This window comes from Rissa tridactyla, chromosome 7 (assembly GCF_028500815.1).
Source record: "Rissa tridactyla isolate bRisTri1 chromosome 7, bRisTri1.patW.cur.20221130, whole genome shotgun sequence".
NCBI lineage: Eukaryota > Metazoa > Chordata > Aves > Charadriiformes > Laridae > Rissa > Rissa tridactyla.
In genome coordinates, this window is record NC_071472.1 from 12,290,672 (window position 1) to 12,315,025 (window position 24,354).

A 24,354-nucleotide genomic window follows, 5' to 3' on the forward strand; every position below is an offset into this window, starting at 1 on the left:
CCCTTTTTAAAAATCGGAGTTACGTTTCCCCTTTTCCAGTCAGTGGGAACTTCACCACACTTCACAACTTCTCAAATACGATGGACAGCCTAGCAACTTCATCTGCCAGTTCCCTGAGGACCCGTGAGTGAATTTCATCAGGTCCCATGGCCTTGTGCACCTTCAGGTACCTTAGGTGGTCTCGAACCTCGTCTTCTCCTTACAGCGGGCGGATCCTCATTAACCCGGTCCCTGCCTTTGCCTTCTGTGACTTGGTGGTGTGGCTAGAGTGGCTGGTGAAGACTGAGGCAAAAAAGTCATTGAGCAGCTCATCCTTAAATTTTGTTTCAAGTCTAAATGCTTTACTAGCTGAAATAGCTAGAAATTCCCATGTTTGCTAGTCTGCATACATGCATTTGCTTAAGGAAACATAACAGTAAAGGCGGCACGATAGTGTCATTTTAGAAATTCCTAATACCACTACTGCTTTTGAAATTAAGTATCCATGGGATACAAATATCTGTTAAATCAAACACTGGAGTTTGAAAGTTGTCTAAGATGTCCATTATGTGAGTTACTAAAAAAAAGCTGTAAAGATAGGCTCTAATGGAAACATGAAATATTTTATCCATCTCTCTCAAAGAAAACAAAAAGAGAAAGAAACTATAATCTGATTTTCCAGCATGGAACACTTTCAGCAGGACTCAGTGCAGTTTTGTACTGACTGATGATCACAGGTAATAATTGTGCTTCTGGAACTGTGGACTTACACACAGCTACGCCTTGGGCCACTGCTATTTCTGAACTGCTGGCTGAGCATTGTAACTCCCTCCGGCCAGTCATGTGGGGGTGTGGGAAGGGTCGCACCGACATGCTCCACCTCTGCACCTGAGCTTCAAATGCTGTAAATAGCAGCAATTAAGAACAATCATTTTGTTCTTGAACATCAAAAGAAAATAAAGTTTTAACGCCATTTAAAGCTCCACAGAATAGTGTTTTGAATAACGTTTTCTATACACACAAACACATACATTTCTGATCCTCCCAGCAGTGTTATCAATTGCAGCTTTCCCAGGAGAAAGTGTGAGTTGGGAACTAGGTCTAAATACGCGGATACGTGACCTGATCCACATCCTGCTGAAATCACTGCTTGTCTTGCTGTTGATTTTAGTGGAAATTGGACATAGGGAGTGAAACAGAAGCTAGTAACTCTGGCTTCAGAAATGATTGGAAAAAGAAGGTTGAAATAATAGTGAATAGTTTTCTTAAGATTGTTCCATGGCATATTATATCTGTGTTTAAAGTTGCTGAACTTCTCATAAGCTCTTTTTCCAAAATACCTTTAAAACATCTTTCCTGTTACACTGAAAACACCAAGGTAACCACAGACAATGTTAGGAAGCTGGGCTTTTGAAGAGCTTTTGGAAACCTTTGGAAAAATACTTATTTAATTTTAAAAGGATTTGGCTGCAGAGATTCCACAGGTGTTTTTTAACATCTCAGCCTCAGTCTCAAAGGACTGTGGGTATTTGCCTGAAATGAGTATTGTATTTGTACGTTTGTCAGCGGCAAAATATACAAAAGTGATACAGTAGACTTCACAGTTTAAATTGAAACTGAAATCCCTTTCAGATGTAGAGATTTTAAAGTTCCTTACCTGAAAGAGAATGGGTTTTAACAAGTCAGATATTCGTGAATCTTCACTGTATTCCTCTCTAAAAGAAGGTTAATAAACAATGACACTGAAATAAGATGTCACAATCTAGTAAGGAGATAAATTTTTACTCTGATCTCTTCTAGTCTTGCCACATACCAACAGTCCTAACGGCAAGTAGAGTCTAAGGGATGATATTGAAGAAATAGAGAACAAAAATTCCTAATAAACCCAATGAATAAATTCTGAATTTTGAAAAGTGAATTCAGTCACAGCAGTATATACTGTATGGGGTACAGAAGCTATATACTCTGTCACATGGCAAGGGGGTTGGAACTAGATGATCTTTAAGGTCCCTTCTAACCCGAACCATTCTATGATTCTATTAGTCTATGGTTTTTAGAAATACTTCTCAGGGGAAAAAATTCTTATTTTCCATTTTCTGTAAGAAAGTGCAAGTCAAATTTCATGGTTAACAGCTATGTCAACCTTTTCTCCCTTCAGAAAAATTCTAAGTGATCCTTGGTTTTTGCCCTAGTTAGATACCTACAGGAAAGTAATTAACTTTTAGTTCCTGAAAACAAAGATCAATACATTTCTTTTTGTGAAAAAGGACAAATGCTCTCAGTATGTTAATATGTAGAATTTGTCTCACTGTGAGAATAGTTGCTGACCCAGGTCATTTGACTACTCGTTCTGACAACATTATTTTATTACTGGAAGCTTGGGGTTTGTAAGCTATGGAAATCCAATAGTAAGTAAAATTTTGGGCATTATCTCTTTTGTAATGCAATTTATACTAGACTCTGGTTTAAAATAAGCAGTTATTTTCAGAAAAAAATCTGTGAAGGCATCTTTGTAGCATTCGGTGTTTGACAATGTCTCTGAATGGATGCTTGCAGTGTTTACGTGCAAAAAGATTGCTCCCATGCGAGCAAATTGGGAAAATTATGATGCTTTTGCTTACAATTAGTATTCTGTTACGACCCTGCAAAATGCAACTCTGTAATGATAAATAGAATAAATAATAATTTTTCAGGGAATAACAAACAGATTCAGGTTTGAATCTGAGTGAAATCAACCCTGAGGAAGAATGGAGGAAGGACACCTTTTTATGTTGGAATTGGTTCATTCTTCACTGACTGTACTGACTTAGGCTTTGTCACTTGTGTCTTTGCTGGGGGGATGTGAGATGCTACTGAGCTAGAATAATAAAGTGTTATGTTTCTTCTGCACAAATATAAAAGACTAGAAGAGGCAGTGGAAAATTGGAACCTTTTATTATTTATCATACTGCATACTCCATGCTATGCCAGAACAATCAGTGGATAATATAAGGGTCTCGTAGTTTGACATAACCGTGCAGTAGAAGTAGAAAGCTAAAAATTCTCACCACTTGGACATTTCTCTAGGGAGCTTTGAAAACACCTGCTGTAAAGGGATTTGAACACCCAAGACCCCTTGAAATTAGAAGTTACTTCAAATTAGGCTTAAAGGCAATTTCTTATTTAAATTACCAAAGCTGCCTGCAAAATCTTCAGTCCCTTTAAATAAACGTTTTTTGGCCCAAGAGACTGCGGAAAAAAATCAAAGTCTGCTTGAAATTTTTATGAGTAAATAAGGATTTGATGGTTTATAAATAAATAACCTCTTTTTAAAAAAATCTATTACTACTCCACACTTCCTAAAATTTTGTCCTCCTTAATGCGTGTTATGCTGAGGACCAAAACAGCAGTAAATCATAGCTTGAGCAATTAGGCCAAGATCACGCATTCATTTGCAGGCCTAGAACCCAACTTTTTTGATCCTCAATCTTGTGAATAGCTTGAATGCCACATCCAAAACACCGTAGATTTTTTTTAAACTGACATCCCAAAAATTTACATAAAACATGAGTTTTCCAAAAGGCAGATTTTTTTTTCCAAAGATGTACTGGGAGAAAAGGCATATTACAACTGTTAGATGCTATTTCTTAAACTTCACCAGGGCTGAGCAGAGCAACATAACTTTACTATAGTAGGAAGAAACTTTTATCCCAGTCGTTGCTACTGAGGAAAGAATTGGCTTTAATGCTTCACAAAATAACCCTCCTAAATCTAAGCATTGGATTCAAGTGTTTGGAAAGAAAGGCCCGCTGTTTTTTGTAGGGCTAATTCACAGCACTACTTCCAGTAAATATTAAGAAATGGCAACTATCACCTGTCATAATCAGAGGTATGAAAACCTAACAGGATATCCTGGATTCCCTCATCTGAGTAATACACTTGTTAAAGCCGCTGTTCTCATATTCAACCCACTACGTTGAAGGGATGACCCGGCACAGTTTGATTGCACACATATAAGTTCTTCTGCTCCGTTAAAAATAAAGTTACATCAAAGAAAGCAACTTCCTCCACACACCTTCAAGTAAAGGGGCCCAAAATAAATTACTTAGCCGTATTTGATATCTTACTGATATCAATCTTTTATATCTGCTACTATATAAAATCTGTTTGATTTCCTGTCAAACACATTTTTGGTTAAGTAACGATGCATTCTCTTGCTGACAGTTGTTAATAAAATGTCACCACTGACATTGTCCAGATCAAATCCTCTAGAAGGCTGCACTGTGATCTTCCCAGATCTGATTTCTCAACATTGTTGGTACTTGAATGCAAGGCTGAGCAGCGTGTCACAAACGTAAATATGTCAGACAGGACTCCTTATCATTTTATATATTCTTCTCCATAGTGGGTGGGATTCTAAGCATTTTAATTACCATGGAAAAATTATGAGTCAGTGGCCAAGTAATTAGCACGCAGTTCTGTTATTTACTCTTCAATAAACAATCTTGTCAGAGAACCCAAGTCAACAAGCACCATTTTAAGAAAATGTCATTAAAACAGTAAACTTCATGTGTCCAACTTAGATAATACATTACTACATCAGTAAACACTTCCAAGTTTTTTCTCAATTTCCACTCTGTTATATAATATGAAACACGGCACTGATGAATATAAAAAACCTTTCAAAATCTTCCTTTTATGTCAGATTGTTTTGTTCTCAGTATAAAACTTGCCACTTTCTAAGGGAAGAGCTCAGTTACTAAGGAAGTCAATAATCAGGTCAGAGATACTCTTTTAATTGCAGAAATAAGAGCACAGTGTAGCAGCTGTGATCTGGTGACTGGGCTGCTGCTGTCCTCTTTGGTCCCTGGGATAGTCTGAGATGCTTTTAAGGGTCAATGAGGTTATTTAAACCAGTTCTCACAGCCTAATTCATTTCCCAGAAGGTCCATGCTGCTCTACGGCTGTGTGTTGCAAGAACCACCAAGACATTGTCTCCACAGTGAGTGCAAGTACTGAGTGTGTTGGAACAATGTGAGTTAGATTGCCAGGGAAGCTTCTGACCAAACTTTTTCAAGGAAAAAAAAAAAAATCTTTTTTCTAAGAGAAGCTGAAACTTCCTCTTTTAGTATATGTAAATAAAATTGCCATGAGCTATTTTTAAGACCTAGGTATGATTTCTTTGAAACTGTGAATAATGAAAGTGTGAAATGAAATGTGAAAAATGCTGACTTCATTCCTCAGCACTGGGGTCCAAGGGTAAATAGCCGTGGTGCGAGGCCAACCAAATTAGCTGAAGTAAAAAGGCAATGTAAGTTTTAACTTCGTGACTCTGAAGGTTCTTTGACTCCACAGATGAAAAGAAATTTCAGTTACTGTACGTGTAAAGAGTGCAATGGAGAAACACTAATTTGTTGTGTAAATCACTTCTCCTTGATGCCCAGTTAGTGCCGTTTAGCTGATGCCGGGTATGCATTTTGAATCTTTGCCAGGTTACTTTACAGCTCGCACCATACTGACATTTTCTGAGCTAATGTTGGCACGGAACAGTATTTTCCATGTGTTTTTCATAAAGTCCATCCTACATAGCTGTATGTTGACAGAAGAAGACAGAAATGTTTATTGACTGTCTCATGCAGAGAAAAATGACTACAGTTTTTGCAACGTGGCCTTGAACGGAAGAGGTGCCATGCACCAATAATTCCCAGTTAAGTTATTGCCTAGAAATTGCAAATCTAAGGCATGTAATAGAAGCATTGACCAAAGTTTATCCTCTATAAAACAGGAACCTAAATCCATTGGCTTAATTAATGTGCAAAAGCCCGTAACACCTAGCTGTTCCCACTGAAATAATTTGGAGCTCCTGAATGTCCAAATGACCCGACAGTATTTTCCTACTTAATAGGCTGGGTAGCAGGCTAGTCACCTAGTTGAGACAGCTGTTCCTACACACTTGGGCACAGCATTTTAACATCTAATTGTAGCTGTTCTCACAGGACATGAGAAATATGAAAATTAAATCTATATTTTGGAAATTGACATTGTCGTCTTGCTCCCACCAGAGCTTTTAGTGGAATTCACGTGACCTGGGTTGTTTGTCAGCTCTATTTGATATTGGATCACTTCTGCACTGCTCAGATTTGCTTTAATTGCAGAAATTGCTCAAGCACTGTGCTATGAAACTGCTATGGAATTGTTTTTTCCTCCAGCCAAGCTGTTTTAAAATATTGAGTTACTTTCAGCGTACGATGTAGTATTATTGAAGTTCTGAGTGTGCTAGTATATGCTAGCTCTCTCTGGACTGGAATGCAAGAGTATTTCCTGGATTTTTATTTTTATTTTGAGAAAGAGGAGGCTGGATTCTTTTCAATTAGAGGACAATCTCCACATGATTTAGAAACTAAATATGGGATGTTGCAACAAAATGACAGTTGTTTTTAGTGAAAAAAAAAAAGGCTATTAAAAACTGTTCTGAAACACGCAAACTAAAATAACTGACTTGTATGGCATTTAGTTTTCTAATTTCTGCTTGTCGTCAGGTTTAAGATGGAGTTGCTTTCTATTGTATTGTATTTAGATAATAAATAGTTATTTGGAAACAGTATGAGGAATTTACTCTTTGAGAAGCACTGAAGCGGAACTCTTTAAGCTTTCAAACCTTGATGAAGTGTTCAGGCTACTGGTGCTCATGCATTGTCACTGTCATTTTTCTCTGTAGGAATTAGCATAGGTTCATAAATGTATGAATAAATTAGTAAGTAATGATGTGTTGTCTTTTTGTACTGCAATTGTAGCCATCACCTCTCTTCGATTTCATCTTGTCTGGGCTAAGTAATACCTATAATGAGTTTTTTACCATTGAGGAAGTCTGTGACAGAAGCAAGTATAGAACTGAATAATTCATTGCCTTGACTACAAGGCCAAGTGTTTTATTTTTTCTGTAGTTTTAGGTGTCAGTCACTCCATGCTTTCCAGAATAGCAGTGAGTAGTGAAGCTTTACAGACAACAGTCACCTTTGATTCAGACCCTGATATCTATCCCCAGAAGGGTCTGAAGGAGGTTACACTGTGATTCATTTACATGTGGTAGAGAGAGACTTCATAATGTCACATCCCACACGTCTGAAGTATTCAAGTGAGATGGGGAAGAAGGAGCAGAGATGTGAATCTGGGTTTTCCATCTCCTGTTCTTGTTACCATGATATGTGACACGTTACAGATATGACTTCTTTTTTCAGTTTCTCTTAAAGGAAACTCTGAACAAAAGCAATTTGATTCCTCTCAGAAGCTGAAATCCTGAAAAGTTTTGCATGAGGGGAAAATGCCTTCCTATGTGACTATAATATTAGAGTACGTTATTAGCCCTTCTCCTATCCTTAGCTAAAATGAGGGAAACGTCTTGCTCCTTATGTTAATGGAGTTAGGTATTTACTGGACTTGTTTACCTGGTGCTGAAATCCATCACTATAGAAGACATGCACGTAATTTTAGGCATGTCCCTCAAGGAAGATAGTAGGAATTATGGACTGGTTGGAAATGCTATCTTGAGTACTGATGTTTTTCTCGGACTGTAAGAGTTTTATTTCATGCTTTATGAAAGCAAGTTGTGCAGAGAGACATTGCAGGGGAGGGCTATGCCTATTTTTAGTAAAATTCCAAAAAAGGGAAACAAAAAAGAAAGGCGGAGGCTTCTGAATATATCTGCTCTCACGAATTCAACATCAGGGCAAAGAACGGCACAACCAAATGTCCCACAGTTATCAGCCTGCATGGGATCTTTCCCTTTTTTAGTTTATGTCTGTCCCCCCACCTCAGACACAAGCTCTCTAAGAGGCAAACCTGCCTATAAAGTTATGTAAATACCAGCCTTATAATGTTTACATTAAGTTGTTTCTAGAAGGGAGATTCATTTAAGGAGAGAATATTATGTCCTTTTTCTTCCAGGCTGGTTTTCAGTTTCACCCGGTTTCAATGTAAATATGAAAAGAGAGACAAACTGTCTTTTTTTAAAAAGCAGCAGAGGCAGACTTGAACTAACATTTCCGAGCGGCTCAAATATTTTAATGAAAACAATCATTTGACCTTGTCAACTTTGGGTAATCTTATTAGATTTTTTTTTTTTCACTAACTGTCTCCAGCAGCTTTTGAAACAAAAGTTGCATTTCAAAAAGATGCCTGAGATGAGCTGGTATTCTTTAGGAAGATCTAAGAACAGTGGAGTGTACGCTATTAGCCAACGAAGTCAGCTTCAGAGACCCAGAGGCGCATCCTTGAACTTACCCCCTCCCATGTTGCCCCTGCCTTTCATTTCTGCTCAGGGCTATTTGTGTCTGCAAAACAGGATATTCAGCCAGACCTTCCAGCAACCCTTTGCAATCTGCATGGTTTGATGAAGTCCAGCGACAGTCTGTGTGTCCCCAGTTAAGTGAATGTAATGCCTTGGTGGGTAAAAACTAAAAATTTAAGGTTTTATGTTTGCATATAAAAAGTGGTACCCTATCTGAATGAGGTGATGCGTTCCTATTCTTTGCTTTACTGCTATGTAAGTCTTCATTTTGGTAAGAACCTTTTAAACTGCCTTAAGCATAGCCCTTAGTTATTCCAGTGCCAGGAGGGACACTATGCCTTTATTCCACTTACAGGGTAAATGCAATACCTGGTGGTTCATTATACATCCTGGCCTGTATAGAAACATTATTCCTTAACAGTGATGAATTGAATGTCACTGACTGTAGTGGTTGTGCATGAACACGTTATGGTATTGGGGTACCTTTCGTGATGAACTGATGGTAGGCAGAGAAAAGTGAGAGGGGTATTTGGGTATATAGATATCCATCTGTACAAAGGCAGAGAATGACAGTCAGGAGGAAAAAAACTTGAGTATTAAGAGTTAGAATGAAACATGAACATCTGAAGAGTGTGATGACTCCACCAGCACCTTGCTTGTTAACTAAGGTACTGCAACAAATACACAATGTAGGCCAAGAGGGGACAGCTGAGTGAAAATCGTGCTGGGTTAAGGAATTTGCTTTTCCTCCTATTTGTCTGCAGTGACATTTCTGAAAAATTGCTATAGTATCTGCAACCCAAGATGGCACTTGACAAATGGTGCTTTTTCCTCATCATTGTGCTCTTTGTTCACATCAGGCTTAATGGAGTGTGGAAATAATCAAATTCATGTCATGCTTTAGCTTCTATTAAAAACCGTTATAGTTCTGAGGAGATACCCAACAGCTATTTCATTCTTGGTTTAAAGAAGAGCAGAGAATCTGATGTCAAATGCAGCACATGTACACACACACAGACAAATATTTACATGTTTTGAAATCATATAACCGAGTTACTTTGCATGGGATTATGCATCTAATGAATAACTAATGGATTACTTCCATTAATAGGGATGTTTAACAGCAGATGATAGGCCAGACTCTACAGCCCTGCCAGCTGGCACCTGATCATATACTTAGTTTCATCCATGTTGCTATGACTATAGCCTGAAGTAAACAAGAGTTTCAGCTCAGGATGTGACCATAAAATGACAAAGAAGAAAGCTGCTTTGAAAACACCACTTACTGCTCATATAGCTTGGGCAGGAAAGGGTAGCTGGCAATATGTTTGCTGTCACTTACTACAGCAGCCAGAGTACATGTCAGTCTGTTTGTGGCCCGAAAAGTAATGGGTCCCTTTAATGAGCAGTCGTGCTCTTTGAAGGCCTCCATTTAAACAGGGTTAAACCCACATGGAAAACATGGCAGGACAGATACCTAGCTCATGCCCTGGTGGTCCAGTTATACTAGGATAAACACCTCACGAGTACTAATCTAAACCTTTAATAGTTCTGTTGAGCTGACAGTCATAGAAGAAAGGCTTCTTTGGGAGATATCCAACAATTCTTTTTGACTCAGCCATGAGTACTGCAAGAATATCTTACCTCTCCAGGACTGTTTCTAGTTCCAACAAAATCAATGAAGACAGAGCGTATAAAAGATAAACGTACTTTCAGAGAAAATTACTATGAAACAGAAGTTTACAAAAATAAGGTGGCAACAGCTTTTCTATATTCAGTGCATAGCGAAATACTCCCCAGAATGAACTGAATAAACACCGGTGTTGACAGCTAAACCATTATATGTTTATTAAAGCAGTTAGTCATGTAACAACCTGTAGCACATCAGTTACTATCTCCAGTGACTCTAAAACTTAAAATCAATCTTCACATCCATCTGTTGCTTGAGCTATAACGTGAGACTTCCATAGTGAGTTCACAACTCATGGCTCCTTATTCATGAGGCATCAGGTGATGTGTTCCCTGGGTATCATGCCCAGCTTGTAGTTTGCTGTAGCAAAGGGGGTTAAAATAAAAGGCTCTTTATTGGTTTGGTGGATTTTTGAGGATTTTTTTTTGCTGCTCGGTCTCTTGCTACTTTGAAGTAACTTAAGTAAACAATGAACCAAAAAATTCAAATCTTTTGAGGCTGTTATGGCTATCACTAGGCACCTAGTGCCAGATATTCAAAAGCACTTAGCAGATACTGCCTCTGTTGGAGGCAATAATATCTTAAAATCCAGACTGCTTCAATCAAGCTGCCTACTTGAGCATAAGAAAATAAGAAATGTTCTTTCACAGCAGAGGCCATCCTCTGACAAGGATGCTTAGGACAGCAGATAAAAAGAGAGTGCTCTAAAAGGAATGAACCCCTCCAATTCTGGAATTCAGTGGTTTGAAGGCATCCAGACTGTTACATTTAATGGCCACCACTAGACCTAACTCCTGTGAATTTGTCCTTTTGAACCTCTTTATGTTTTTGTCTTGCAAAACATTACTTGTCTGTGAACCTAGCTTATGCATGCTATATTTAAAAATAATTCTTTTATTTCTTTTCTGCCCACTGCCCATTTAATTGTGTGGCCCCTTGTTTTTGTTTTATGAAAAATAAGTAGTAGTCATTTTCTACCTACGTATCTTATCTACTTATTTTCTACCTTCCGTTCACAATATGTAGAACATTGTCTTCCCAATATTTATGTGCTCAGGTTTCAAATTCTGTTTGGAACCTTTATTTTGTGAATATAGCAACAAGTTATCCCTGCCTAGGGAAGAGGATGAGGCAGAGGGGTGATACTAGTGTTTACTGCCTGTATATCACTGTTTCTTTGCTAGCTCACAAGTGGTATAAGTAGTATGTGGTATTAAGTACCTGACTTTTAATTGACCTCATTCAACATTGATTATGCTGGAAATGTGAGCAGAAATTCAGTATGAGATTGATCTTGGACCGGTGTTTTCACCTCAGTTAAACTGCTATAAGGAATAGAGTATGACAGAGTATGGGAGACGTGTAGTAGATTGCTTTGGTTCTTTTAGAAGTTCCAGCTTCAACTGAATGTTCTGAAGATCATTAAGGATAATAAAAGTGTTTTTAAAAAGTATTTTTAATTCTTGAGTTTAATATGCTGAAAGAACAAATTAGATTTTCAACTGCCAACAAAGCATTGCTACAGATGTAAGCTTTGCAGTTAACCTGGTACCTTCCAAACATCACCTTGGAATTAACTTCTTTTTTTAAATTTTTTTATTAACTAGGTGAAGCAACAGTGAAGAAGAAACCAGCTCCAAAGACTCCTCCAAAAGCAGGTAATTTGTTGCATGTGTCATCCTGTAAGAATAAATAATAAACCAATACAGTTTTAAAGAACAGACTCCACATTTCTAGTTACAGCTGTTTGCCTACTAAATTTGTTTGCATATGTGAGTATGAAGTTCCATGAGGAGAAAAGTGGAAAGTAAAGCCCATTTTTCAAACTTGTTCATAAGGTTACATTGCGCTAAGACTTAAATTAAAAGCCTGCAAAAAAGTTACTATCTAATAAACTATAGCAAGGTCCTCCCAAATGTCGGCAGTAGTGTTGTAACAACACACTGTAGCCTTCAGTGAAGAGATTTTTCTGTGTAACACAAAATGCCACCTCTGCACGAGTAGCTACCACAGAGAAGTTGGTAGATTCTACATTCCCTCATAACTGGCATTATGGTAACCTGTGTTTGCACTCTCCTAGGCAAAGCTATCTATGTTTGAAGTTAACCAGAATGTTCCTTTATAGGAACCTGCTTTCAGTGTCTTAAAACCTTGTCAGACTTTTAAACTGTTCAAGCTTTTTTCTTTGGCAGATGTGTCCCTCAGTTTCCTTCAGATATTTCAAAACAAAAACACTTTTCAAAGAACAAGTCTAGGGAAAAAAACCCACAACACTTTATTTTAATTACATTGAAAAAGAAAAAAAAAAGAACTTTTTTTCATGTCCAGTAGCCCTGTGCTTTGGACAAGAATGTTACATTTGGCAGTGAGGTCATTCTAATGTTAGAGAATGCCTTTTACTGTTTTGCTCCTGTAAAGCAAACAGAGCAAGTTTCACCCTGGAGTTGTCTGGGCTGTGATAGCTCTGGCATGTGTCCCTAGCAGCTACCAGGGGTCTGGCACACGCAGCATCACAACCGAGTTGGGAAGTAGCACTATTAGCAAAAGACATGTTCTGCCATCTATTGATACTCAAGCAGTGAGAGGGAAGAGGAGGAGAAATACCTGATCCAGACATGGAGGAGTATGAGTGGGACTGCAAGATTTAAAAGAAGCACTGTAATACACAAACAAAAGGATCTGTCATTGCTCACGAGAAAATTGAGTGTGGTGGAGAAAGACATGGATTTCCTTTCTTGTCTCTCTAATAGATGTCCCACATGGTGTTTACCTGGCTACTGAAGCCAGAATCTTCATAGGCAGGTGTCCAGTCTAAAATTTTTCTGAATGCTGTTGATGATATTAGGGAGCAGGTTTGCAGACCCCTCAGCCCACGCAAATTGATATGAAGTTAGCTGGAGCCATTCTGCAAAAATACAAAGAGCAAAAGAAAAAAGACGTTTTTCTGAAAAACCCAACACAAAATTTCACAAGCCGTATATTTGGAATTGGTGGTAGGTCTTAACACTTTTGGCCTTTGGATTTCTGTACCTTGGTCTTGCATGACCAAACTTCTGATGGATAGATTGTTATTGCTTCACTACAGTAGAATTAACAATGTCCACAGAATTGTTTAATTGCAAGAAACAGATAACTGCTAATCAGGATTTCAAATGCTGCTCTGAAACTGTTGAGCTGAGAAACATATGGTTTGAAATTTAAGAAAAACAGAAAGTAGAGTCACCTAAAGAGATTTATCTTTTTTTTTTTCCATCAGCTGCTCCTCCTCAGATTACTCAGTTCCCAGAAGACAGAAAAGTCCGTGCGGGTGAATCAGTGGAACTGTTTGCCAAGGTGGTAGGAACGGCACCCATAACTTGCACCTGGATGAAATTCCGTAAGCAGGTAAATTGTTTTCTGGTCTGTTTTAACAATCATTGAAAAAGTAGAGCTGGAAAGGAACTCCAATGACCCATCTTGTCCATCTCCCTTTCCCAGGAACTGGCAAAGTCCATGTCATTCCTGCCAGATGTTTTCCTCACCTCTGATGAAAACATTGCAATGATGAAGATTTCACAACCTCCATTAGCAACATACCGCAGTGCTTAAATATCCATGGAGTGAGAATCTTTTTCCAAATTCCAAACCCAAATCTTTCTTGCTACAGTTTAAACCTGTTGCTGCGTGTCCCCTCCTATAACAAATGACTGTTCCTTTGAGAAAAGCCTTATATAGTTCATGTGAAAGCTATAGGTATCTGAAAAGTATCTGTCACAGGAAACATTTCTCTCCTTCAAAAATAACCTCTTCTTCATTGATGCTTAGTCCAAAGTTATGTGCCATTTAAGAAGCTTGGGTGAAATGTCTTACAACACAAATGTCACCATGCAGCAGTTATGCTGCCGTGAGTGCCCTCAGCCTTAGGTTTAAAGTTCCTTCCATTTGAATTAATTTCCTTGAACTGTATTGCATGCGTCCATAAGGGCAGTTTCTAAAGAGAGCTGCTTTAGCGAACATAAAACCACTTTAAATCAACCCAATATGCAAGTACAAACTGAAAGATGATGTGCCATGTTAGGATCAAGCAAGTATAAATATGTACTGTAGCTGCTATTCTGTTTATTTAATTCTGAACTCATTATGCTCTCTATAGAACATAAATAAAAACATCTCCTAGTACAAGTTTAGACTCTAAATCCAGATGTGTCAGCATTTAATTGAAAGAATTCAAAACAGTGTCCTGGTGCAAAGGGTATTCCAGTATCCATCTTTGTTAACCCCAAATAACCTCTTACTTTAGGGGAAAGGATGTTTTTTTTTCATGAACTCCTATATTTTCTTAAAATTCTTTAGCTTCCAGACTGGGGTTAAAAAGTAGCCTATTCATTTCTAAAAAATAGGTCTCAGAAGCTCCACTGACATTCAGTGTTCTGTTTTGCTGAGCTCTATCTTAACACATGGGTAAAATGTGCCCCTCAAAAGTGAGTTTCTGGTTTGTGCAGAATTCTGAGTTCATTGTTGAATACAACAAACCTGTTTACATAGAGTTCAAGGCCATTTTTATATGCAAAATCTATGTTAGTAACAGAGACCAGCAGCTCATAATACCCATACCAGATCCATAATCTGTGGTTCCACACCATTGTTTTTCCTTTGTAAAGTGCGATTTTTTCCATCGTTATACTTTCTTCCTTAGTTATCCACTATGAGACATTCTAAAGATTTCAAAAATCATACATTAAAATGACATATAAATTTTTAAATGGTTAATTATGGCAGGTGAATGAGAAAAGAAAAAGCTTTGAGGAAGGTTAATAAACACTGTAGGAGGACAAGTGAGGGCAGAGGTCTTTCATTTGTTAAATTAAATGGGGAGCCAGTTACTATGGACTGTGCTGCACATTAGTTTGCTTTCTTTTTCACTTACACTTCACCACACGTTTTTTTATTCTTGGACTTCTTCCTCTTCTATAAATGCGGCTGATTTCAACTCTATTCCATTCCCAGTCTGAAAAGTGAAAATCACCCAAGCGTTCTTACAATTTTCCTGGGGGCTATTTGTAGTAGTTATTTGAGCAGATCCAGTACGTGGTGAGTTGTAATTTCAGCCCTGCCACTGTATGCTGCAGGGTGCAGGGGGGACTTGTCCTCTCCATGTTCCTTCCTCCCATTCCCTCAGGTTCAAGATAGTCACAGTGGCCTCTCACAGGTATATTCTGGACAAATATCTTTCGCTTGAAGAATGTGAATGTCACAAAGTTGTGACCCATGCTTCTGCACATGATAGCAGTCTGGTGGAGGGATGCTGGAACTGTGCTCAGCTAAAAAGGGGAAAGTCTTTGAAAGCCTCTTTGTTAGTTGAGAAACAAAATCCATCATGTAACGTTGCCGATTGTTGGAGCTTCTTAATTATGACCAGTGACTTTTTTTTGGGAACAAAGGGGTCCAGCTTCCTGTTCCCCACAACCATTGCAAGCTACTAAGCATCCTTTCAGGGCTTTCCCTGCATAACACAGATCTAGTCTACTAGACTGAGCTTTTTATTACTATTACCCTTTGTCTAATTCTAATGAAGCAAAACCTATAAACCAGGGTATAATCTCAAAAGAATAAAGTATGGGGGCAGGGAGGAGCAACTTTCAGTATAATTTAAACTGTAATCTTACATAATCCCATTTGCTAACTTTCTATTCAAGTTACTGTAGGAGCATCTTTCTCAGGTTACTTTTGGGCATATAGCAATGCATGTGTTCTGTCTCAGTTGAGGAGAAAGCAGGGCAAGTCCCGCTCTTAGCCTTGTAATTTCTTATTCTCTGAATATATGAAACAGGAGAAGGCAAACTAAATAGCCTTCATTTTTAATGAAATTCTGAGAATGAGTTGGAAGAGCCACTTATCTAAGAAGGAAGTGGTGGGAGGAAGAAGGGCATTGACATTATGTTATCTGTTTCATAAGAACACAGTGTACGGCTTCTATAATTGCAGTGTAGCATTATGAGGTTTTTAAAGAATCTGTCATGTCTCAAACTAATACTGATTAAAATCTAAGTCTCCTTGGCCATTTATGCTATGATAGCTTTGTTTCAATTAAAAACTAGTTCATAATATGTCTGCAGTATTCAGCTGAGATTTTGATTTTTGCCTCTGCAGAAAATGAAAATGCTACAGGAAAGCTAAATTTGCTCTTTGTATGTCTCTCTGCACAGCTGTAGCATTACATCTCCATTTCAGGCAACATCATTGTCAATTGTTCAAACCCAGGAAACTGTTACTCTGATTTATGTGGAAGTACAGAATAAGGCTGGTTAAGACAAGAGGGTATTTTACCCTCACAGCTATGGATGATTTGCACATTGGGCCTGTAAAGGAGAATGGCAAATGAATTAGGGAATTTAGAGCTAAACCCTTGTTCTACTGTGGTCTCTGTGAGATATGTGAGACCAAATATGTTCTTCTCCCAATTACACAGTTTTCACTTTCAACCTGTCAAAGGGGAGTTAGAAAGTGAAACTCCTGTTCCTCAGTGGAGTCCCATCAACACCAATGCTCCCTGTTGCCTTTGCAGGACTGGAGCCATAATAATGTTCCGTTGCATTTCTAGATTTTTGTGTTGATTACACTCTTTACCAGCTGCGCGTATTCACTGCTGTAATTGAGTTATCTGCAGATAACACTCAAAATGATAACTGTGTATTGTAATTTGAGCTCTTTCAGATATGAAGACATTTATCCCATAAGATCTTTATTTTTTTCTTTTGAATTTGGCAGATTGAAGAAAATGAGTATATTAAAATTGAGAATGCTGAAAACAGCAGCAAGCTAACAATATCATCAACAAAGCAGGAACATTGTGGATGTTACACCCTAGTTGTAGAGAACAAACTTGGCAGCAGACAAGCACAAGTCAACCTTACAGTTGTTGGTAAGTCCATAATAATGTCTCAGATATATACTCTTTCTTCAGACATCACTCTACATTTGCCTTATACACAATAATATGCACAAAATTAAATAAGATAATCAGATCAGTTAAGCAGACTGAAATGAAAAACTAGTACTTTAAAAAATAATGTGGACTGGACCGTGACATTGTAGTAAGGATTATAAGCAAGTTCAGTAGGGCTACACTGTGTTTTATTTTGAAAAATTACTAATTACAGATGGAGGTACAAAATAGCCCAGTCTTTAAAAAAAACAAACACAAGAGAAAAACAGCTCATGACTCTATTTTTTGGTTAGATACCACTTCTTTTTCCCATTTAATGTTTGCAGCATCCAGATGTTTGCTAGACTGCAGATTTTAAAACTGTTAGTTCAGGAAGGATTGAGGTGGTTTCTATTAGACTGTAAATTTGAAAACATCCCGTTGCTTGGGGGAAGGAGATTTTATCCATTTAATTGAAATTCCTACCATTGTCTACTGTTTTATAGTGACAGAAAAGAGAGAATAAAGGCATTCTTTTTTGAATATGGAGCCCTTCGTATACGGGCTTTTACAGACGTGTATTTTAAACCTTCAAACAGCCTTGTCAGATGACACATTCCGGCCATCAAGTTTCTTGTAACAGGAACAACAGCAGTGGACAACTGCAAAAAGTTGTAGACTGGTAGACAGTTGCAGCATGTTTGCAGATAAAAGGGCAGCCTAGATCTGAACCAGCTAGCTTGAGTATCAGACAAAATCTAGAGCTGTGACATCTAGCTCTGAAAAGGCTAATGAACCCCTTGGTGTGGATACACAGCAAATGGTTTCCAGGGAAATCTAAGGAAATTCTACAAGCAAAGAGGGTGATATGATTAAAACATTTGTCTGTGGGAGAGGTCTGTATCTAGGCTCTGTTCTCTGTGGCCTGAAGAGGAGTTTTGATACAAGGCAGGGGAGGGCAGATCTTGCCCAGACATTTGGACGAATTCTAGTTCAACCAGCAAGGCTGCATCCTCATCACACACTCATAACTGCATTGGCTCTGCTGTCCTAACAGATATGTGGGCTAGGGAGCGAGTAAAGAAATGCAGGTATAAGGCCAAAGATGAACATCTGACTCCAATGAAATCAATGGCAAAATACTATTAACTCAGGTTGGACTGGAAATTGATTCCAGCAATCCAGTGAATAACATACAGAGTATAATGAGTAGAATCACACTTTCAAGTCCAATATCCACTGCTAAAGAACGAATGTCCCTCAGTTGCGTATTGCTGTACATATTGTCAATAGAGGCCGCCTGATTATTTAAATTAATTCCTTTCATCTAATCTGTGGCTTTTGTTGCAGTTAAGAGATAACTGAATGAACGAGTATAAATATCAATTAGATTCCAGCAACATGCCAAAGAATTCAAGAATAGAAGAAAATAGAATAAGTATTTTTCACATGGTGCATATATAAATTGTACTACCCCTTCCAACAGTGGGTTGTGCAGGTCAGAAGTATAGCAAAATAAACACCATGAAAAATTGGTCCTCAAATAATCATCATATACGTTGTTCTGGATACAGCTTTCGGCTCCGAAGGCCCAAGGCAGCTGATTAGCAGCTAGAAGAATGGCAGGGGATTAATCACTCTTCATATTTCCCTTTTTTTCACTCTTTCCTAAGCAATTGCTGCAGGCTGCTAACTGCAGCAGGTTATTGGGCAAGATGGATTTTTTTTTAGCTGAACTAGGCCAATAATTCTATTATCTTGTCATGGTGTGAGCTTTGACTCATTATTACATAAGTCACTGGTTTATATCCTTTGGAGTTAATTGGTTTGAAAGTCTTTGAATTCTATAACCTTATAAAGCTACATCTCAGCATCCTGCTTTGCTTTTCCATAAGAAATGTGCCAGAGAACAGTGGTATTCCCAGAGATGCTTTTGCGACAGTTGGGTGAAGAATCCTTACAATGTGCTGGAGTTTGCCATGCATTTTGGCTGATGACAAGCTATCTGTTTCCAACTGAAAAGAATAAATTCCCTCTTGTAAAATTGCCAAGCTCTTCAGTGAGACATCTCGCTGATGTCAGCACTGCCAAAGGCATGACAAAGCCTCAAGATTCTTCGTTTTCTTCACATGCATTTTAAGGCCAGATTCTTCCATCTGGATACTTAAAAATGTGGGAAAAGGGAGCAAAAATGTCTTCCTTCTAGGAAGTGGGTTAGAATCTCACTACTGAGATAAAATCCTTCACCCTGTTTGCACCTTCAAAGGTGTTAAATATTCATGCAAGTTGGAACATCATTTTCCCCAAAGCCTGCTCCAATCAAAATAGGGAAACTGTACTTCTCTAAATATGCAATGTATGAGACCTCTTAGTCTACCAAAACTCATCTTTAGTCTTAAAATTCCCCCTTTCCATTCTCTGTGCTCCATCCAAAGTACTGGGAAGAAACTTGCCCTCCCTGCCCTGACCCCACGTTTATAACAAGCGTTTGTGGAGTAAGATCAGCTCTGTTTGCCTCAGCCATTTATAATAAGGCTCTAAACTCTGTGTGAGCTGCCTCCCTGTGAGCTTACCAATAAAAGGCACATCTACGTGTATGCTGTGTGCTCAAAGCACTGCTGACTGACCACAGTCCACAACTGAGTCTTGAATGTATTGAGGGAAGCTACAAATAGAGAACATGTGCTCTCTGGAGCAGCGTGTCTGAGCCAACCTGGAGCTATGTTTCTCAAAGAGGTAGCTAACAGGCTTGTCTGTTCTGAATTTTAGCAAATCAAAGGCGTTTGTTAAACTATGAAATGAAATAAATAAGGAAATAGTCTCCTTATGACCATGTGGGTTGCAAAGTCTTCATGCTGATGGGCAAGCTTCTCATGTGAAAGATTCCAATAAGAATTTCCCAAATTAAATTTGGGCTCTAACACATGCCAGGGAGCAGGTGTCCCAGAAAAGTTATGCAGTCTCCATCCTTGGAGGTATTCAAGTTCAGACTGGATAAGCATCTGAACAATCTGCTCTGACCTTATAGCTGATCCTGCTTTGAGCAGAAGGTCTAAAGACCTTCCTAAGGATATTTAAGATTTTGGTTTTATGCTTTCAGTCGTCAAAGACCTTTCGTCACAAAAAATAACATTATTGACTTGCCTCCAGCCAGAGGGCAAAGGACTACGCTTATCTGCCAGGATTCAAATCAGAAATGATCCCACTATGATTTAAACCCTGAATCCTAGACTGTAAACTATAGCTGGGTATGATTATTATAAATTATTTTTAATAATGAGTTTCAGGGAAAAAATCTACCCTGCATGTCTTTGAATTTGTCTCCTAAAGTCTTAAATTTAACTGCTCACACTGTCAGGATCAGACTTCAACTGCAAGCTTAACTGAACTGAGCCGGGGTTCTGGCACTTAAAGAGTTTGAATAGTATATGATTTGATGCAGTTTGGGCCACAGGAAAAGACACTTTCGAAAGAAACCCAACTTCATTCTGAGAATTCTTTTTCCTTTACGATTTTAATGAATATCAATGAACAAAATGCCCATTACACTCAGCCTCCAGTGTGAGCTGTTTGCAGTCCACACACCGGATGCACAGATATGTAGTCAAGTTAGAGGACACATTTTTAATTGATAGGCAGTGCAGTGTGGTGATGGGTACACAGCACTGAGCCACAAGGACTGAGTCTTGAGTTTCACATTGCTTCATTGGGTAACTTTGTCTGTATAAGCACTAATAAATAATACTGGGAGACCTGCAGTAGAAGCGAGACATCCAAGTCAAGCAATGTCTTCTTTTAAAGGGTTGACTGGTCACAACATGTCCATGTGAGCTTTTCTCTATTGTTATGATTAGTTCTCTTAAATAAGCAATTTCATTAGCTCAGTATCTCTCTAGGGAGATTTTGCAACATGTTTCTGCTCCAAAACCAAAATGGCCTGATGTGGGACTGAGCTAATGATTTACCGCAGACACTGTGTCAGATTAAAGTGGACTTCTGTTGCCAAAGCTATATTAAATGAGCTACTGATGAGCTTAGTGTAAGACGGGACTGATTTAGGCAAAGCAGAGCCCTCACTCTACAGTGATAACAAGGAATAGTCATTCCTTTCATGCCATTTATTAGATGTATATGGGTAAATTTATCAAATTTCTGGTTCTGAACTTTTTAGCTGTGTGACAGGAATACTCCAATCTGTAACAACTTTTGAAGAAGGAACTTGGTTTTCATACTGGCTAAAGCTGGATACTATGACAAAGAGTCAAAAGAAAATGGAATATTCAACAAGGAGAATTTGGCACTAGAGAAATAGTCTGTTCTGCAGCTATGCAACAAGCTTCCTTCATGATTTTGGGCAAACTGTTTCGTGTTTCCATGCCTAGTAAGGGTTTTCTGATGATCAGTGTTTGGGGAATACTTTGGATGCTAGTGACTTCTTTTACTTTTTTTAATACAGAAGTAAGAACACATGGGAGTTGATTTTGATTAACTTTGTTTGTCTTTTATAAATCCTTTAGATTTGTGACATTGGATTAAAAAAAATATCATGGTGATTAATGAGCTATACGATAGATATACGCAGAAGGGCAATATCATTATAACCTGAGAGGCCTAAAGATAATTGTTATGGTGTTTTTATTACTCTAAGCATTTGTGCACATACTGTGTACTGTGTCCTCATGCACTGTCAGACAGTGATAAACCAAGTACTTAAGGACACTTACATATAAGCATGTTGCAGAGAGGCATGCAAGTAGTGTAACATGAATTCGCTAATACCTGCTCCCCTGCATGAGTTTATGATTCCATACTTGAGATGGGATGGAGAAGTTACTTTCTGTGAGGAAGCTGTTACTTCTATGCCTTCAGCAGAATCTGTATGAGCAGAGTCTTTCCAAGCAAAAATGAGAAAATGCAAGTTTAGCTTGAGAACAAGATCTGATCACCACTGACTCTGACAGTCATTGAATATAATGGTAGGATTATTAATTGCTTATATGAAGGGCTTGGTCCTGGTTCAACAGGTGACATATATGCATGCTGTATTAGCATTAGTTCTTTGCCCTGAAACTCTATTAGGAGGAAATGCGGTTGCATAACCAAGACTTCACAGTGGCGCTATCAGCGTTTTTGTGAGTGCCTGAGAAGCCTGGCTCAGTGCTAGGTGCTCAGACTGACCGTATCCAGCGGTGGTCAAAAACCGTGCGTTCTCTCTCTGGGAAAGCAAGTGCAGACATCTGTAAGCAGATAGTGAAGCAGAACAACCATAGACACTTCTCCAGAGAATGCTGCAGCTCAGAAGTGCTAACATGAATGCTTCTGAAGCGTTGTCTTCTTTTAAGAAGCATCGGATTATATCTTGCAGTATCCACGTGATTCATTGTTTACAGTTAAGGTCGAGAATGCAGTGAATTTCCTAAGAGTATGTGGGTGGACTTGGTCTCTAGCCTTTAGCCTTTTAAATTCCTCTGGATTGCTGGAGGATTTTTGTCACCAGTTTTATGGTTAAAGGGCAACTAGACTAGTGGTTAAGAAAGAGATGTCTTAAAGTTGCTGTTGTTGTTGCTGCTGTTGTAGTTCAACAGTGTTGTAACCTCCACTGTCAGCCTCCCCACTAATGCTTGGTGGCAAAACTCTGCAGCTGTATCAAAACTAAATTTTCACAGCAAGATAACAACATATAGAGGAAAACCAGCTGACGTTGCCCTCTGCATCAGTGCCGGTACGCTGATCCAGGTTTATTCCTTGAAGGGCCATCTATTTGCAATGTAATTTCTGTTAGGAGAAATTCCAGTAGAATGCCCTGCTTAGTTATTTTTCCTGATACTTACCTCACCTTTCTTCTGGTGAAGAAAAGGAGATATCATGACAGTATTTCTCGCAACAAAATTCCTGTATTTTACCTGCTGTTAAATGCTAGGAATGTCTTAGTTACTAAGAAATGATTCATCATGATTCCTGCACGCAAACATGGGGTTCCTAGGACCCAAACTCATCCTGGTGGAGACTTGGAATCTGCTGATAGTCTTACTGGGGAAAGTCCTAAAATTTATTCTGCCTTTCAGTGGACAGGTGTTGGAGCTCTAATTCAATCAATTATCAAACCAGATGCGTAACATGAAGCAGATGAGTAATCCAAATAGCTTGTTGACTCAGGCACAGGAGCAGATGAAAAAGGGTTTAGAAAAAGGGCTCCTGAGAATGCATTATATATTTGTTTGTTCCATTCAGCCTGTGGCAGAAGGAGATGTTCCTGTGCTGAGGGCATTTGCGTGGGAGTGGTGAGCTCTGGTTTCATTCCCAGCTCTATTCTCCAGCATGTCCTTGGGCAAGGTCATTTTACTCTTTTATGCCTCAGTTACCCCAACCGGCAAAGTGGGAACAACAGCACAAAGTGGTGCTCTGGACCTCCAGTATTTGTGGGCTACTTTATCCACAGGTCTCAAAAGGCAGTTTTTAAATAACTTAGTTTTATGTCAGAGCCGTCAGGAGGGGCAATATGGTGAGGGATCACAGCTCGGGGAGGCTAGCAGCAGTCCGCAGTGTGTATTACAGGGGAGGGGTGAATTTCAAACTCCAGTCCCCTGAGCTAACGAACGTTGCCCATGTGGCCCTCGGCTCTGCTGGGGAGGCTGCTTCATGAGGAGAAAAATTCTGTTCCTTTCAACTTCTCTTGCGTGGTTTTGAGAACACAGGCATTCTTTTCTGGTTTAACGTTATGCTAAACCTATGGTACACTAACACGCAGAAGGGTGCTAATGGGTGTTACAGGGTGTTAAGGGGTAATAATATCTCTACTTATAGCACTCCTCTCCCTTGGAAAAAAAAGCTGCAGGGCATAGTTTTCCGAGCAAAGCAGAGAGGTCTGCCATGACCCTGAGCCCTGTCAGCAATAATGCAGAGTTCAGTTATGACCTTTTATGGTTTCGCTTTTCTCCTGCTGATGAATTTCAAATGAAGGCTTTGCCAGTGCTGTCGGCATGGACAGTGTTCATCTGGCTTTTGCAGCATATTAAATACCTTCTCTGGCTAAACAGCTTGTGGAATGGAATTAAATTGTTTCTTTCTGTCTGTTCTTTATCTGGCAGACAAGTATCACAATAGCTAATAATAGTATTATACAGTAATATGATAACTGGATTTAGAAAGAAACCAAACCAATTTTGAGAACAGATAAAGAAAACTACTTCAGAGACATTGTTTCAGTGCTGTCTCTGTTCGTAAAAGAAAAATAACTTTTTTCAGAAGCTGTGGTTATACTGCTCTCAGTTTTCAGAGGCTTTCTACTGGAACAGCATTGCTGCTTAAGAGACTGCCAGAGCCCTGCAAGCTCTTAATGTGCAGCAAGCCCTAGCGCCTTGCTTTGGCTAAGCCTGACCCTCACATCAAGTAGCAGAACAATTTCCATTTCCCTGTGCTCGGAGTTAGATAAGGAGATTGCTGCCTTTTTTGGTGTCCTGGAATGGTGCTTGTGTTCTGCGAACGCTGTAAACTAAACCGTGAGGAGAAGGCAGT

General features: G+C 38.8%; 1 protein-coding gene across 5 annotated transcripts in view; it reads left to right on the forward strand.

Annotated features, from left to right (window-relative positions):
- Positions 1 to 24,354, forward strand: part of MYLK (myosin light chain kinase) — a 219,919-nt gene that overhangs the window by 158,720 nt on the left and 36,845 nt on the right. For all 5 annotated transcript variants that reach the window (XM_054210264.1, XM_054210267.1, XM_054210266.1 and 2 more), the window contains 3 exons: positions 11,543 to 11,593; positions 13,192 to 13,319; positions 16,683 to 16,836. In XM_054210264.1, the coding sequence (XP_054066239.1) occupies positions 11,543 to 11,593; positions 13,192 to 13,319; positions 16,683 to 16,836 (333 nt within the window). The remainder of the gene's footprint in view (positions 1 to 11,542; positions 11,594 to 13,191; positions 13,320 to 16,682; positions 16,837 to 24,354) is intronic.